Source organism: Passer domesticus, chromosome 1 (genome assembly GCF_036417665.1).
Source record: "Passer domesticus isolate bPasDom1 chromosome 1, bPasDom1.hap1, whole genome shotgun sequence".
NCBI classification, from domain to species: domain Eukaryota; kingdom Metazoa; phylum Chordata; class Aves; order Passeriformes; family Passeridae; genus Passer; species Passer domesticus.
In genome coordinates, this window is record NC_087474.1 from 159,674,115 (window position 1) to 159,692,184 (window position 18,070).

Below are 18,070 nucleotides of genomic sequence, written 5' to 3' on the forward strand. Positions count from 1 at the left end.
ATCTTTTTCTCTCCTGAATACCCAGAGGCGGAAATCCCGGTATGCAGAGTTAGATTTTGAGGTGAGTACATCCCTTTCTGAACATTGGTCCCAAAATTTTGTGAGCCACCTTCTCCAATTATCTCACCCTTGCCAGAGCACAGGAAATCCATGTTCAGCCTGCTCATCTATGGAAAGGGAAATCCTTCTAAAAATTGCCCTGCCTCTCCTTTTGGGCAGCAGAAGGTAGAAGTGAAATGCAGACTAGTGGAATTAAAAAGAAAATAAGATTGTGGAACATTTTCTAATGAAATTACCCCTATTCTACACATTTGGGTACACATTTACAGAGGTACAAACTGAGGAAAGGCTGAGCACTGGGACAGGTATTAGTTAAAGAAGGACAACAAGCCTTCCTTAGGACACTGACAGTCAAGCTCAAATTCCGCAGCATAAAAATTTGGTTGTTGCAAGTTTAAGGGGTTTTTTTTTAGGTCAAAAATCAGTGTTTTCCACTTTCTCCCACCATCTCACCTTGAAAATAAAGGCAGTGCTGCAGTGGGTCCTCAGTAAATGCAGAAGGTATTTTAGGCACCTGCAGGGAGACAGAGCTGGGGTTAAATGATGTAACTCTGGGGGGAGGACGTGTTCTTGATGGGGTTTGCTGACCTGTGGCCCTTTGTGTTTGCTCCAGAAAATCATGCACACAAGGAAACGTCACCAAGACATGTTCCAGGACCTGAACAGAAAACTCCAGCATGCAGAGAAGGAGAAGGAGTCTCCAACAACGGACAGCAAGGTTAGTCAGACACTTCCAGAAACCCTCTGGTGCCAGCAGGAACATGGGAGCCAGCAGGAAATTGGTTTTTGACCATGCATGTTGCAAAAAACACACATTGCACCACACAGCAGCCCAGAAGGAGGATGTCTGTCCCCATGTCTGTCCATGGTGTTGTTTTCCCTGTGTCTGTCCTTGGCACTCCCTTCCAGGTCCTCCCTTTGTGCCCTATTCATCCACTCCTAGGTGGGAACTGGAAATTGGGTTGACCACAAGGAAATCTGGGTGGAAAGTGGAGAGGGCAGAAAGAGAGGAAGCATCTCCCCTCTCTTGTGGGGTGAGGCTGAGGCCAAGGTGGCAGTGATGGGATATTTAGGATGGCCACAATGGTGGTATTTAAGGTGTGATATTGGGACCTCATTTTGGGGACTGGAGACTATTAAATATGGGTTATTTGTGACAGCTGATCACCCGTGATATGAGCATGTGGGAATGAGCAGGTCCAGACAAGGCCATGAAGGTTCTCCAAGAGCTGGAGCATCTCTCCTGTGAGGAAAGGCTGAGATAATTTGGATTGTTCATCCTGGATAAGACTCCTAGATGAGCTTATTGTGGCCTTTCAGTCCCTACAGGACCTGGAGAGGGACTTTGACAAGTTCATGTAGTGACAAGACTCTGGCAGCCAACAAGGGGCAAGGAGTTTAACCTGAAAGAGAGTGGGGTTAGATGGAATATTGGGAAGAAATTCTTCCCTCTGGGGATGGTGAGACCCTGGCACAGGTTGCCCGGAGAAGCTGTGGCTGCCTCTGGATCCCTGGAAGTGTCCAAGGCCAGGGTTTGGAGCAACCTGGGACAGAGGAAGATGTCCCTGCTCAGGGCAGGGGGTTGGAATGAGATGATATTTATAGTCTTTTCTAACCCAAGCCGATCCTGTGATATCCGTGTTTTTCCTTGACAGGAGCCAAGTTCCAGGGAAAAGGGGACTCCTTTAAAGGAGACAGACTTAGGGAAGGGCCTTTCAGCCTTTCATAGGGGCAGAGATCTGGGACTGGAAAAAATTATCAGGAGCCTTTGTAATAATTGGTGTTGTAAATAATAAAATAAAGAAGAGCAGGCAGATGGCACCTTCCAGCCAGCTGGGCAAGGACTGAAAGGCTGCAAGGAATTCTTACAGCTCCAGCTGAAGAGAAAAACAAGCAGCAGAGCAGGGTTGACAGGAAGAAATTAAATTTCCTGCACTCAGGAGAGAGGCGAGGTGAGCTAATTATAACAGTTCTTGGTGATTTGTAATTAAAGCCCCTCATTACAAGAAAAAAATGGAGGGGCTGGTGAGAGAAGGGCAAGAAAGAGGAAGAAGGGTCTGGAGCACGAGTCTGATGAGCAGCACTTGAGGAAGCTGGGGGGACTCAGCCTGGAGAAAAAGAGGTTCAGGAGGGACCTTCTGCTCTCTAGAAATCCCTGACAGGAGGTTGGGGCCAGGTGGGAGTCAGTCTTCTCTCCCAGGTAAAGTGATAGAACAAAATGAACCGGCTCCCGTTGAACCAGGGGAAGTTCAGGTTGGATATTTGGAAAAATTTCTGCACTGAAAGGGTGGCCAAGCATTGGAGGACGCTGCCCCAGAGAAGTGGTGGAATCCCTGGAAGTGCTCAGAACCATGTAGATGTGGCACCTGGGGACACTGTTTAGTGGTGGCCTTGGCAGTGCTGGGTTGACAGTTGGATCAGTGATCCTGGAGGTCTTTTCCAACCTCAACGATTCCATGATCCTAAGACAGATCCAGGATGTAGCACCCCCTGCAATATGGCAGATGTGGGGCTTATTTTGATGGGACTCCCTTGGAGGCAAGAGCCGAGCTCAGAGGGTGATGGAACAAGAGGTTTGGGGATTTTTGGAGGGAAGCAGAGCACTACAGAGCCTTTGGTCTTTGTTCTGACCTCACAGCATTGCTGTGCTGAGCTCCAGAGATGTTACCCCAGCAAATTCAACTTTTATTGCATGTGGCAAGGTGTCATTATGGGCTGCCCAGTGTAACAGAGTGAGAGGCAGTGGGTCTACAGGTTCAGATCAAAGAATTCTGCCTGGCCCGGAATCCCAATGTGTCTCACTCAGTGTCACCTCTCGGGGTTTTTTTTTTGCAGTTACTTTAGTATGATGCAGCTGTAAACCCAAAAAATGCTTAAATGCGGTGTAAAAGCGAATCTGTGGTCTATTTGCAGGAGGAGTTTATAGATTGGCAAGGTTTTAGCATTTCAGAGATGCATCTATGCAGAATTAAAGTTGCCGCTGTCAGCATCAAAGAGCTTTGAGCTGCTGAAGGAGGTTCTGAAGGTGTCTTTTGCATATTGGCTGAATCTTTTTCAAGTTGGGAATTTTCTCTTGGATGTAACAGGAGAGGTGGGGAGCTTGTGAAGAGCAGGATTGGCAAGTCAGGAGTGGGTATGGGTTTATAAAACATCCAAAGCAATACAAATTCAAATAAACAGCCCTTTTTCTACCAGCCCTTTTTCCAGCCCTTTTTCTACCATTTTTTGCTGATAACCCCATTGGAACTCAGGCCCCATCTTCAGCTCGCCCTGAAAAGGCAAAGAGCAGATAACAGGGATTAAAGGAACAACAAAAGAATGTTTTCTCTTTTATGTGTGTTTAGGTTATAAAACGAAGGAGTGCTTCTTCTGGTGGCAGTGATAAAATAAACCTTAGTGTAAGTCTGGCTTTCATTTGCACTGCAGAGCATCTTGGACCTATCCCAACCCCTTCCATGACATTGTCTTGTTTTGAAAAACAGTTGTCTGCTAAGGAAGGCAGGAGCCTCCCTTGAAATGGAAAATGTAAACCCCCTCCCTCCAAATTATTATAATTTTGAAATGAAGGGGCTCTCAGGCAAAGATGTGGGAGCAGGAATAATAATTCTTTACTAGGAAAATTAAAAATACAAATGCAATAAAAAGAGAAAAAAAACCGCTGTCAGAGTCAGAATAAGACCTGGCACCCTGTGGGTCAGGGTGGTGGCAGCAGTCCCATTCCATGGTGGTTACAGCCCTCCTGCAGTGCCAGCTGTGGTTCTGCTGGAGCAGGGATCCTAGAGAAGGGTGGAGTTTAACTCTGAAGGTCCAGGGATGCTGGAGATGGTCCTGGTCTTCTTCTGGGAACCCAGTGGAGAAGAAAGCTGCTCCTCTGGGAATGCAGTGGGAATGCTCTGTTTTTCCAAACCTCTGGTTATATCCAGGTAGGAATGTTTGGCTCCTCCCCCTGGGCAGAGCATCTCCCAATGGGATAATGTAATTTTATCAGCCATGCAGTGACACTCAGTGGCTCATTAACAGCAGAGATCTCCTGGAGGGAGGATTGGTTGTGGAAGAGATAAAGGAAAATGCCCAATTAACAGAAGATAACTGCCCCACCTCTAACAGATGGGAAATAGAATACACACCCCTACATCTTTCAACCTAAAACAGACGTGAATCCAAACATTCCTTAACCAGCAGAAAGCTCCGTGTCTTGGCATGAGCAAGGTCATCAGGATCCTGAAGCACCCCTGAACCCTTCCACATCCCAGAGCAGAAGGAACATTTCCTGGGTCTGCTCCATCTGCCTGCATTGCTGTTCTCTCTGATTTCCCTTTTAAATAAACAGCCACAAAGTCAAGCTCCCGGGTCTCTCTCCAAGCCTGGCATTTTCCCAACCTCTCCTGGCAGCATGTCCCATTGTCCTCAGTCCTTTCCAGGATGCAATGCTTGTCCTGATCTTGTTGTTCCTCTCTCCTCCCTCAGCTCCAAGGTCAGAAAAGTGCTGATGAAACTGGAATTAAATGTCTGCACAGGACAGGCATCGTGTGGATTCCTAGGAATGGTGCTGGCCATTTTAGGGAACAGTTTTTTAGAGGTTTTATTGTAAATGCCATGCACACAGTATTCCAGTGCACTTACCATGTCACACTAAACACAAGCTCCTTTCACATGAACTCCTAAATTGTCTGATTTTAAGGAAACACCAAGAGAAGAATGGGATGAAGTGACAGATTTTCAGTCTCTTCAGGAAAAAAGGTGGAAAATTCACCATCACATTTTATTTATTGTTGAGAATTTCTCCAGCTTCAAGGGTAAAATATGATTTTTAGAACCCCTTTTTGAGGGCTTTTCAGCCATGATTCAAAGGTTTACACAAGCACATGTGTTCTTCCTTTTTAGATATCCTGACAGATGGAAACTTGGGATAAATGTTAGTGCTATGTACACTTGAAAAAGAAAAATGTTCTTTGCTCACTGTCCCAGAGAAGTAACTGGCAGAGCTGGAAACATAATCATGTACTCACAGAATCATTAAAGTCAAAAGACCTCTAAAATCATCAAGTCCAACCACTAAACTGTGTCCCAAAGTGCCACAACTAAAAATTCTTCCCAGAATGTGACTCCAGCACTTCCCTGGCACCTGTTCTTGTTCTGATATTCAGTGTCCCAGCTCTCTTGACCACCCTTTCAGTGAAGAAATTTTCCCTAATATCCAGCCTAAACCTCCCCTGGCACAACTTGAGCACATTTCCTCTTGTCCAGTCCCTTGGAAGAGAGACTTGAGTTGCAGGGAATTTTAGATGGAGACAGGTTTGGGGATGAATTCTGCTTTTTCCATCAACCTGTGGTTGAGGAGTCGTAATCCACATCCCGCTGGGATTGGGGTGTCCCCACTGCCAGCAGCTTCCTAATGAGAATATGTCAGAATTATGGGAAGCAGGATAATTCCTGGAATGTCAGTCAGGTCTGAATCTTGCTCATATCCCAGGCATTCCCAGGGATGTGGCACTGGCCACAGTTATTGTTTCACTGCAGTTATTTTGCTGGAAACCAAAGCACATTCCTAATGGTGAACTAAGTTGAGCCTCAGAGTGCAATAATAAAGAATTACCCTCCCTTGGGGAATAAGTTTGGATTTTTCCATATTTTCTTTTCCAGTTTATTACATAAAATTTACTAGACACGTAGTATCTTTTGTCTGCACCTCAACTCTAAAATGCTCCCACTGGGAGCACACTCAACTATTCATGATTAAAATCACATTTTCCAGCAGGATCCACGTTCAAAGCACAGAGGACCTCACATCCAGGTGGTGTCCAAGCCTTGGCCACCTCATCCCTGCAGCAGAAAAACGTGGTTGGTCACACTCAAAATGGCTTTGAGCTGAAGGAGGGACATTTGGGTGGGATATTGGGGAAAAGTTCCTCCCTGTGAGGCCCTGGTTTTCCAGAGGAGCTTTGGATGTTTCGTCCCTGGAAGTGTCCAAGGTCAGGTTGGGCAGGGCTTGGAGCAACCTGGGAGGTGTCCCTGCCCATGGCAGGGGGTGGAATGAGGCAATATTTAAGCTCCCTTCCAACCCAAACCATTCTGGAATTCTGTGATTTGTGGCTGTATGGACTGATCAGGGATGTAGACACTATTTCCCAAAGTTAATTTTTCCATACTAGGGAATTAAGATTGGAGCAGGACGACATCCAGCAGGATGACAGCCAAGTTGAAAAGTCAGATTTTTAATGCACTGATGGATCTCTGTATGACCTTACCATGATCCTGGCAGGTCCCTTCCCACTCTGGATATTCTGTGGTAAATTTTTTCTCACCTGCAGTCTTCAGGTGAGGCAAGGAAGGTGGAGCTGATTTTTTTTCCTAACTCAGAAGGAAATGTTGGGGTTGTAGGCAGGAATTTTTTGCTCATGTTTGGCTGGAATTTGGGACAGATTTTCTCTGACCACCTGAAGAGACGGAAGAACCTAAAAATAGCACCTCAGGAACAGCTGGTTTGCTGTGCTCACCCTCCTCCCAAACCTGCGGAGGTTTCACACTGTTGCCCTTCCATTTAATCCCAGACCAAACTGGAAGCTGGTGTAGCCCCTGAGAGGAAAACTGAATGAGCTCTGTGTGTGTGGAATATTTATCCCCCTGACAGCTCATTTGCAACCAGGAAGCATCAAAGGAACCAAAGACTTGGAGACAACCACAGCAGGATTTGCATCAAAATACCCAGCCACCCCCACCAGGCATCCTGATGAAAATTTAAAGCTCTCTTGGTGTCTGGGATGCACCAAACCCTCATTTTTAAGGCTGCAGTAAGCAGTGAGTGGCTTCCACGTGGATTGTAAATCTCACTTTATATAAGGGGGATTTTAGATGTATATTGGAATGATAGCTTGGGACTGACTCAGAGAGCAGAGTTCTTACTTCCTAATCACTCCCATCACTTTGACTCCTTCTTTAGCTCTCCAATTGCTACCAAAAAAAAGAAAAAAAAAACCCCATTGTTGGAAAACCATGCTGCAAGTTTGTTTCTCCCTTTCAAAGCCTGACCTTTGCCTGGCAGACTGCAGGCTCCACCACACAATTTCTTCCCTTTTTTCCTCCTAAATACACAGAGTTACCCAGCTTTGAATTCTTGTAGCTGAGAGTTCTTCACATTAAAGCAGGGTAGTAGTTATTTTCAAGCTGCTTTGTACTACACAGGAAATATTTTTCCTGTGCAGATCTGTGTTCTCAGGGTTTAACATCTCCAATGCTGCTGTTCCTTGGGAGTTAATTGCTAAAGAAATTCCAGGGTTCGGGCTGGGCATTGAGAGGGGTCTGTGGTTTTGTAGGCTTTTAAAAAAGCCAAGGTTTTGCTTCTCCTACGCCTTGATAGCACTGGAAGTGGTGCTCCTGCCTCCCCCTCAGCAGGAATCCTTTGATCCAGCTCCATTAGAGAAGCTGGAAACACATCCATATTCCTCTTTTCCTGCCAGCATCTGGCTTGGCATTCATTTTAAACAGCAGCTCTTTGCTTGTGCCGAGGTCAGCGCTGGACAGAGCTCTGCAAATTCCTTGGATTTTCTCCTTCACGTTGATGAGCTCCCTGCCACATTCAGCTCCCTGCAGCTGGAATGGCTTTTGCTTTGGCTCCTGTCCTGCAGCTCACATGCAGGATCTGGACTCAGTTCATAATTCACAGAATCACAGAATGGTTTGGATTGGAAGGAACGTTAAAATCATCTCATCCCAACCCCTGCCATGGGCAGAGACACCTTCCACTATCCCAGGTTGTTCCAAGCCCCGTCCAGCCTGGCCTTGGACACTTCCATGGATGGGGCAACCACAGCTTCTCTGGGAAACAACACAACTCTCAAGTCCCATCCCAAATCCCTGTTGATCCTGAAAAGTGCCTGCTCCAAATCCTATTCTAAAAAACTATAAAGTTTTTTTCTGCCTAATTTTTCCTTATTTCCTTCTGGACAGTGCTTCTGTCTTGATTTCTCACTTTTTTTTTCTCACAATGATATTTTTCTGAGCTTTCCTCTTTGGGCATCTGGAGATTTGCCCGTTCCAGCAGCACTGGCTTTGGCAACCTAATGGAGTGTTTAGAAAAAAAGGACCATGGAGTCACAGCACAAGGGAAAAGGGCTTTAAGATTACACAGGGCAGGTTTAGATTGAGTATTAGGAAGAAATTCTTCCCTGTGAGGGTGGTAAGGCTCTGGCACAGGTTCCCCAGAGAAGCTGTGGCTGCTCCATCCCTGGAAGTGTCCAAGGCGAGCTTGGACAGAGCTTGGAACACCCTGGGATAGTGGAAGGTGTCCCTGCCCACTGCAGGGGGTGGGATGAGATGATCTTAATGTCCCTTCCAACCCAATCCATTCCTTGATTCTATAATTCTATGATTTTATGAATATTGATGGATATTGCAGCTCATCCCCAGGCAGGGCTCTGTCTCCCTGGTGTGCTCTGCTACAGGAATTGGAACATTGGGAATGTGCTGGCTGGGTGTCCGTCTGCAAGGGAAGCTCCACTTTTGGGAAGGGTGTCTTTGTGTCACATCTTTAATCCTCTCTGCACTGCTTAAAGGCAAATTTTAACAGACCAATTAGTGAAGCTTTTATAGGGAGGAGCTCTGCATAAAGTCTGATAATTACCGCAATAAATTCTGTTATGAAAATGACGTCAAATCTTAATTCAGTCAGCCATAAACCATCTGCCAGCTCCCAGGTATCGAAATACACCATCAATCAGAAGTTCACCTCCTCCTGCCGATCATCCAGCACCTTTTGTCCCAATAATTAGGGGACAAAATTTGTCCCAGAGAAATCTGTTCCCAGTATCCTCTGCTCCAACACCAGGCAGTGCCACCAGAACATTGAAACTCCTGATTTTTGATACTCTGAAGTCTGAACAATTCTTTATAGAGTCTAAATAAAAGGCTCTATGAAGAATTATGCTTTGGATGCTCTTGGTCCCCTCCTGGATCCCCAGTTGCCCCCATGAGGCAGCTCTGAGAGTTTTCAGGATTTTAGGGAATTTAGTCCTCCAGGTGGGCTCTTCACAGACCATAAGCATTGTCCCAAAAAAGGTTGGGATTGGACCAACTGGATTAACAGCAAGGATGCTCTGGAAAACAGCCTGTTCCTCATGCTGCTGGGACCACAGGTGTTCTGTGCAGCCTTCAGGCTTTTCTGGAGTCAATAAAAGACTTCCTTGATCCAGAGCCTGTTCACCTTCAGCTGTTTGGCCTCGCTAGAATTTATCTCACAGCCACGCCTTCAGGGTGGATGAACTTCAGGGAATACAGAAGCAGAAGACATATTTTTATAGGCCAGGAAATGCTGGGTATTTCAAGTTTCCTAACTGATCTCCAAGTTAAAACCACAAATTATTTCTACTCTTTTTTTTTCCAATTTAATTTAATGAAATTCTGAACAAAGCCAGCCGCTTCCTTTTATTTTGATTTTCTCCTAAAATGAGAAGGAGAAAAAAAAGAAAAAGCATAATCTTTGTAGTTCAGTAGTATAAAATGAAAGAAGTGCAGCTACTTGTTTCTGAGAAGGAAAGAAAAATTTATCATTCTCTAAAGGAACAAGACAGCTTTCCCATTTTCTAATCACTTCTCATCGACATTGATCTGAAGATGGATTAGACGAGCGTGAGCCACATTTATCCTTAAAATTCCCTGCTCTGCGCTCTGAATAACTTCATCCTGGTCCTGCAGTCATCAATGTCATGGGGAGACCATTTGGGTCATGAAATATCCTTCAAGCTGACACCAGAGGCAAGGAAAACAGCATGGGAGGGAATTCCAGGGGAGTTATCACCAACAGCTCAGCGGAAGGCCCTGAGCTGCTCCTCAGTTATTCAGGGTAACCATAAAAACTGGCTGTTAAAAAATAAAAATTGACTAAAAAACAAAGAAAAACCCCACAAAACATAGGGAGGTGCAGCTTGAGCACCCTGAGTGGTTCATGGGCTTTGGCTGAAGTGGGAGATCCAAGCTGTGCCTCAGAGCAGATTCTTGGGCTGTCTTTATGCGCTGCAGGAATGCTGCTCCTAAGGAAAAGAGATGGGATACAGGAGCTTGGGATGAAGCCAGCCTGGACTTCTGGAGGCAGCACAGGAAAGTTTAGCGGGTGAGGAAGGGAATTCTGCCCCTCAAACCTGCTCTGGTCAGACCCCACCTGGAATCTTTTGTCCAGTTCTGGGATCCCACATAGGAAGGACATGGAGCACCAAAATAATCAGAGGGATGGAGCAGCTCTGGTGTGAGGAAAAGCTGAGGAAATTGGAATTGTCCAGCCTGGGGAAGAGAAGACTCCAGGGAAACCTTAGAGCCCCTTCCAGTGCCTGAAGGGGCTGCAGGAGAGCTGGAGAGGGACTTTGGAACAGGAATGGAGGCACAGGACAAGAGGGAATGGCTTTAAATTGACAGAGGTCATGTGGGATATTGGGAAGAAATTCTTTCCTGTGAATGTGCTGAGGCCTGGAACAGGTTGCCCAGAGAAGCTGTGTCTGCCCCATCCCTGGAAGTGTCCAATGTCAGTTTGGACAGAGTTTGGAGCACCCTGGGCTAGTGGAAGGTGTCCCTGCCCAGGGAAGGGGCTGGAATGAGAGGGTTTTTAGTGTCCCATCCAACCTAAACCATTCTGTGAGTTTGTGATGATTCCCTGAAGACCCAGGGTGGGGACCCACCACCATCACCTTTCCATACCCACCACGAGTGCAGCACAGGTGACTCTGCAGTCTGCCAGGACCAGCTCCAGCAGGAGGATGTGTGGATTAGCTCAGTGCACTTTGCCTCTGTCTTTCTCAGAGATTTGGGGGTTTTGTTGGCACTGCACCCTGAATACCTTTTATCCCAAATCCTCTCCCTTCACCGTAAAAATTTGCAGCTAAAATGAAAGTCAGGGCTGAATGAAGGAGACCCCCAGTGCCACCAGCATGATGAACACCTCGAGTTTGGAGCTGATTTTACCCCAGCTCTGAGTGTGGGTGCTCCCTCCTTTCCCACCCTTTTTGTAAATCCACAATCCTGGCACCAGGCAGGGACTGATAAACATTTCCCTCCTTCCCAGAAGCTCCTGGGCTGTGTCAGGCCAGAGTGATGGCTCTGTCCCTGGCTCCTGGTGCTTTCAGCCCCTGTCTGGGGCCAGTCCTGGCTGTCTCAGAGGCACTGAGCCAGCTCCAGTGCCTTTTCCAGCCAGATTACACATCCCTCTCTCCAGGAATTCTCTTTCTTTTCTGTGCATAGCTCAGTTTTCCCTCCTGTCTGCAAGGATTGCTAAGACCCCACAGTGAAGCTGGAGGGAAATGCCAGGGCTGGAGCATGAGCCCAGTGCCTGTTTCTCTGTGCTGCTCAACTGGCCAAGACCCCATAAAAACTCTTTTCCATATGGAGGGAAAGAAAAGGGGAGCTGTTCCCAGGAACCTGCTACCAATTCCCAGGGTGCCCTGTGCCAAGAGGAGATTTTCTTTTGTCTCCCAACATCCTTCCCAGAGCTCTGCCAGGCTGATTAACCTGCTCACAGATCCCAGTGGGCACCGAGTTCTCCTGCAGCCACCCCTCAGCCAGCGCTTCCCTCACAGCCTCACCAGAGAAGCCTGATCCTTTCCTGAGAAATGGAGAGCTAAAAGCCAGTCTCCCTCCTTCATTTCCTCATTTTCCAGAGCTCTTTTTCATCTTCTAACTGTGAATAAACACCTTTGGGGTCACTAAGCCCACCACAGTCACAGGTAGACAGATAAGGAGGATGGAAATCACCATGTGGGGTCAGACCCAAGGGCAGTTCCTGCCTCCTCTCCCTGGCAGAGGGAAAAGGAGCTTGGAAAGATAAAAAGGGCCAGCCTGTGGTGGTGCATCTTCAAAAAGATCCCCAAAACTGCAGGAATTTGTGCTCAGAGACCCCTTGATGCAGAGTGGTGTCACTTCACTGGATGGCACCAAATGGATGCTGGTTTTGTGAGTGTTTACATGTATTTTTCATGAGTTTGGAAGTTTTCAGGATGGAGAGAGAGCTGTGGAAAGGTGGCCTGGAGGTTGGCTGGGCACTGTGGGCAGGCCCAGCTCCTGGGGTTCAATCACGGTGCTCTTGAGTTCCTTTGTTGGAAGGGATTATCCCAATCCCCACCATGAGTGGTCCATTCCTATCATCCACAAGCCTCTCAGAGCTTCATAGACCTTTTTTTCATCCAACCATAATCTCTTTTAGGCCCAAAAGGTGGGAATTTGCAATCTTTCATCCCACAGGACATTCTCTATAATTCTATCCATGGCTGGAAACCGGCCACATTTACCATTTTCCCTTTATCCTTCTCTCCCAGAATATTCAAGATGCAGGTGCAGAATGGAGCTGTACACTGCCAGAATAATATTTCCTGTTTCATTCTCTCTTCCTTTCTTATTTTTTTCTCTTCTCAACAACTCACAACATCTAATATCTGGGGTTTGAATAATTATTGTCACCCTTAGGTGGTGTTCCCCAGTGACAGGGCTGATCAGAGGCGACTGCTGTAGATGTAAGCTCATCATTTTTGTATTTTGTCGGGTTTTTGGGGTTTTTTTTCCTTCAATTTCTGTTCCCTCCCTGGATTTGCAGCTCCTCTTGCTCACTGGCCCATGACAGGGAGGGCTCTGAGGTTTGCTGATCACGTTCAGGGTGCATGATCAGATCTGGGAGCGTCCTCCCAGCATGAAGGAGAGGCTGAAGGTCAGGAGTGTGGCAGATGGAGAGAGACTGCTGAAACAGGGATTGGCTGCAAGCAGAACCTGATGCTGAAGGTGGCCATAAATAATGCCATCAAAAAAAGGGCTCTTGTTTGAGGGGAAAAACCGAATTATTTATGAACTTCACGCATAAGATCACTTGTGCTGCTCTCTAATACAGCTGTGGACATCAGCAGCTTTGAAAACTTGTGGCATCACAGCAGTGGTGGAAGGAAAAAAAAAAGTTTTTTATTGAAAAAAGTCTGTCTTGAACAAGGTTGTTTTTCTTCACCTTTTGGGAAACTTAATTTCATTCCAGTTTTTTCTCCATTTATGCTTTTTTCTCTGTGTTCCTTCCTGCTGTATCTTTCCAGGCAGACTGATGGTCTCCAAAAAACACTGTAGGTGGAAATTTCCTTTCAGGAAACGTCCAGCTTGTCTCATCAAACACACACAAGAGTTAAATAGGTTCCAATTTTAGTTGCAGTGATTCTAAAATAAGTTCCAAAAAAGATAATGGAATAAATCACAAATTTTATCACTTTTTCTGTTGTATTAGTATTAATCACTGTCGTTTTCTATCATGGAATAAAGAAAGAATAACTCCAGCAGCATGAGGAAAGCTCTCTGTTGTAGAGTTTAATGAAAGCCTCAGCTGCAGATTTCAAGAAATTGAGAATTGAGTGGTTTACATTCTTTTGAGCAATACTTTTATACAACCTGATTTTAAAAAAATAAATAAAAAATTCTCTTTAAAATTACTTTGAAACTTATTTTCCTCCCTTTGAATGAAAATCATTTCGGAATGCCTTCACTTGGAGATGTTTACCTGGATTGTGCATTCCCCACCTTCTAACCACCAAAAAGTCTCACCCAGAGCCTTCCTCCTGGGAGTAGTGAGGTGCAGGACCAATATCAAGCACATTTTGTTTTTACATTAAAGTTTGGACGAGCAGAACTCCTGGCTTGGGTGATGCAATGAAAGCTGCCCCTGCAGGGATAATTCCACAGCAGCTTTCCTGTCAGCACTGCAGTGTGGAGCTGGGACAAACAGCCTGACAAAAACATCTTGGGGAAGGACAAACTGAGGAGCTGAGGCTGCTGGATGAGCCTGCAGCAGATGGGGATGGAAGTTTCCTACAGAGCCACAACTGTCTCAGCAGCATCCTGGAGTGACCCCACAGCCTTTTGTGGCTTCCTCTCCCCTCAGTCAATACATTTTGGTGACAGCCTCGAGCTGTGACCCGTCCTGGTGGCGTGTCCCCTGCACATCTGGCTCCTCACCTTCTCTCCAGGCTTTTCCCTCCTTGTTGTCATCCTCCAGCAGCCACTTTCCTCCCACCCTTCCCACTTCTCCTTTGGCAGGTGGCTCAAAGGGGCTCTGTCATGTCCAGGGAAGCCTTTCTTGCCCAGTGCTGGAGTGTTTTTGTGGAGATAATGAACTGTGAAAAGCATCACTGGTGTTTGGAGGGGAGAAGTTGAGTGGAACAACTCATTTAAAACCTTTCCTTTCTCTACCCACTGAGGAACACACCCATTTTCCAGCCCCTCAGCCCTCCCCACAGCATGACAGCAAAAACATGAAAAGTTCTTCTGGATCAATATTCATTGTGGGGTGCTGGGTGGAGACTGGGTAAATAAAGCCTGCAGGGCTTGGTGTGGAGTTGATGGAAATGTTTTCAGCCTCCGAGCTGAGCTCCAGCTCCTCAAGCAGCACAGATTTTCTTCCCTGGTGGATCAGGGAGCAGGATTTCCTGCAATTAAAGAGTCTTCAAACAGCTGTGCATCAAATGCAATGGGTGTTCAGGAAGACCTCATTGTCATCTAGATTTCATACATGGGTTGGGTTGGAAGGGACCTTAAAGGTCTTGTGGTTCTTGATAGTTTCTTATAGTTGTTTAAGATCTTAATAGTTCTTTAAGATTGTATAGGATGTTATAAATCCTATAGTTCCTGTAGTTCCACCCCTACAGTTCCACCCCTGGAAGGGCAGGGACACCTTCCACTATCCCAGGGTGCTCCAAGCCCTGTCCAACCTGGCCTTGGACACTTCCAAGGATGGGGCAGCCACAACTTCTCTGGGAATTCCATTCCAGGGCCTCCCCACCCTCACAGGGAAGAGTTTCTTCCCAATATTCCATCTAAATCTTCCCTCCTTCATCTTAAAGCTGTCACCCCTTGTCTTGTCAGTACATCTGTGGAAGTAGAAAAATATCTGATACTCTAAAACCACACTCAGTTTTTCAGTAGCAAAAACCTCAGCTGAAGGCTGAAATATCCAGTCATTAAGTGGTGGAGGTGGCAGTGGAAAGAAAAACAATATTTTCTTCTTGAAAATAGACAATTTGTATGCTAAGTGTCATTTTCATGACACCCCACTTTATTTTGGATGAGAAGCTGCACAGAAAAAATGATTTGTTGATACAAGAGGAGGTAAAATCATGGTATTTCTTGCATTTTGCACTAACTTTTCTTTCTTTCTCTCTCTCCTTTCTCACACTTCCCTCCTCCTGCAGCAAGAAAAACAGCAGACACCAAACAAGAGACCCTGGGAAGGCATCAGGAAAGTCCAGTCCCCACCATCATGGGTTAAAAAGGACATCGAACCTGTGGCACAGTCTCCCCTAGAACTAAAAACTGTAGAGTGGGAGAAAACAGGGGCCACCATCCCCTTGGTGGGACAAGACATTATTGACCTTCAGACAGAGGTCTGAGCAGAAAGGGAAGAAAAAGGACTTTTTTTTTTTCCGGAAAACAAACGAAACAAACAAAACAAAACCACGTTTTAAAGAAATGATTAAATTAAATCGGAACCGAGCAAGAGAAGTGTTTGGTTTCTTTTGAAACCTTTGGTAAGATGGAGTAACTTTTGTATTGTTCTCAGCAGAGAGGGGGAATATTACTTTATAGAGTATAGTAGCTGTAGGTTCAGGAAAACACGAGCTTTCCCAGGCAGGACTGGAGGAGTGAGCCTGGAAGAGAGCGAGGAGGAGGAGGAGGAGGGTGGGGAGGGGCTGCAGGGGACAAGCCCTGCCAAGATGCTCTCTGGTCTCTGGAGCACACCAGGAGCCCTCCTGCTCTGCCACGGGGAGGTGTGGAAGGATGCCCAGCAGCCACCACAGAGGGCCCAGAAGATCAGGGATGTTTGGGGACATCGAGAGGGGACACCTGCGGGAGCCTCGCTGGGATGTGGCCTGGCTGGGGCAGACAGGAGGGACATCCCTGGCTCCCCCACCTCTCCCTCACCAGCTCACCCAAGAAGGAAGGAGATGGGACACGCCAAGAAGTGGCCACAAGGACATTGCCACTCCTGGGTGCCACGCCACGACCTGGCATTGGCGCACGGTCACAGCGGGTCCCCGCGGAGGGGACGTGGTGGTGACACCCACAGCTGGGGTGGAAAGGAGAGGTGGGGCTTCCTCCTCTCATCCCTCCCCGGCGGAGGAAAAGGACCAGCTCCAAATCTCCAAATCCTGCTCGCCCCATCTCCAGGGAGAGGGTGGAAGGTGGTAGACAACAAGACCAACAAGAAGAATGTAGGTCATGTCATTGACTGTTAAATAGATAAACTCAGCACGGGCCTTGCAAAGGTCCTCTCGGCCTCATCTTTTTTTTTTTTTTTTTTCTGTTCTGTTATTTGTCCTTGCTTTCGGACTCAAATTTATTCCAAGCTGCCCCTCCCTGGAAGGCAGAGAGAGAAAAAGGGAAAGACAGATCTGCCGCTGTACCTGGAGACATTGGTAAACAGAGACGTTGCCTTAGGACATTGAGACAAACTGACAACACGAATAACGTCCACTTGGAAACAAACAGACAAAAAAAAATACAAACAAAATAATCTATTTTTTTCCTTCTTCTTTTCTTTTCTTCAATAAAAAGAGAACTTGAAACCCGAGACCTTTCCTTTCTTTGGCTCCTGTCATTTCGAATGCCTTTCTGTGCTGTAGGACTGCTCAGGCATGGGGTGAGGATGCCACCTGCTGAAGGTGGAAGGCAAGTTGCTCCATGGAAATGTTGGGATGGTGGGAATACACAGCCCCTTCACTGCTGGCTTGCAATGTTTTGTTTTGCTTTATTTGGTTTGGATTTTGGTTATTTTCCCCTCACTGGTTCTTCTCCACCCTCCCTGCTGCCCAGAGCCAGCAGCAGGTTTGTGGTCCTACAGGAAGGAAGAGATGGAGCTGATCAGGAGAGCAGGACATTCTCTGTCATAAAATGCAGTCTTTTCATTTCACTATGAAAAAAAAAAAACTATTTAATTTTTTTAATTTAACATTTCTCAAGGTTATTTTAAAAAATGGTCTACATTTCACCCCAAAAAGTGTTGTGCAATATTTTTATCATTAAAAAATGTACCAGTGGCATTACACACAGGCTTTATTTCTTTATTATTACTTTTGTCATTCCCAGCACTGTCTGTCTGATGTTTGGACCAACTCTCCCAGTTTTGGAGGTGGATGGAGACAAACCTCTGGCTGTGAGCAGCCAGATTGTGCCAGACAGCAGCAAAGCTTGAACAGGGTCTGAATTATTAGTGTTCTTGGGTTTCCTTTTAATTAAAAAATACCAAACCTCACATTTTTAGGGAAAAATGACCAATGGGTACAAGATGCAAAGGAATCACTGCCCCCTGCTGTGCTTCCCCTATGGGGAGTTGCTTGATGTGACAAATCTCTACTTTGATTTGGCTTTGGGCCACATGGGTGATCTCCAAGGACAGTGGCATTTACCTTGCCATTAACCATAGGACATGAAGGGCAGAAAGAAAAACTTAAATAAATCCAAATAGTTAAAAAATAGGGAAAGTGGTTGCTCATAAAACTGTGATATTATTGTTCAATATTAGCTTATTCATGAAACAGGAAAGCACAAAGGCCTCCCTCAGACGCTGGGTTGTATGATATTGTAATTATTATAATTACACATGATGAATTTTAGCATACAGGTATCTTTCTACTGTGTTTTAATTTTTTTTTTTTCTTCCTTTCCCCTCTGCCCACCTGAGCCTGCCCTCTTCACTCCAACCTTCCCCACTCACCCATTCACTGCAGCCTCCTTTGCAGGACATTAACGGTGTTATGTAATTACAGAGACAAATGTTTGTTTAAGAACTGTTGATATTCGACTTTCTCTGCTCAGTTCCTCCGGTTAATCTTGTTTTCCCATGTCCTGCCCTCCTTCCATGCCTTCCCCTCCTTCCTCTCCGTGTTCGTCAACACTTTTTTTTTTTTTTTCTGTACAGTTTTCAGAGCACAAAATGAATGTGTCTTATTTCTAATAAAAGAGGTGGAAACTCCAGCCCTGTCTGCTTTTTACAAGTGCCCCTGCCTGCATC

At 46.1% G+C, this 18,070-nt stretch overlaps 1 protein-coding gene across 16 annotated transcripts in view; it reads left to right on the top strand.

Annotated features, from left to right (window-relative positions):
• The window catches only part of ADGRB1 (adhesion G protein-coupled receptor B1), a 282,418-nt gene extending 265,788 nt beyond the window's left edge, over nucleotides 1–16,630 (top strand). For 15 of the 16 annotated variants that reach the window (XM_064399042.1, XM_064399067.1, XM_064399077.1 and 12 more), the window contains 3 exons: nucleotides 26–61; nucleotides 674–778; nucleotides 15,252–16,630. In XM_064399042.1, coding sequence (XP_064255112.1) covers nucleotides 26–61; nucleotides 674–778; nucleotides 15,252–15,449 — 339 coding nt within the window. In that variant the 3' untranslated portion in view covers nucleotides 15,450–16,630. Of the gene's footprint in view, nucleotides 1–25; nucleotides 62–673; nucleotides 779–3,404; nucleotides 4,403–15,251 lie in introns of those variants that run through there. The other variant, XM_064399084.1, reaches the window with a different exon arrangement.
• The last annotated feature ends 1,440 nt before the right edge of the window (nucleotides 16,631–18,070 follow it).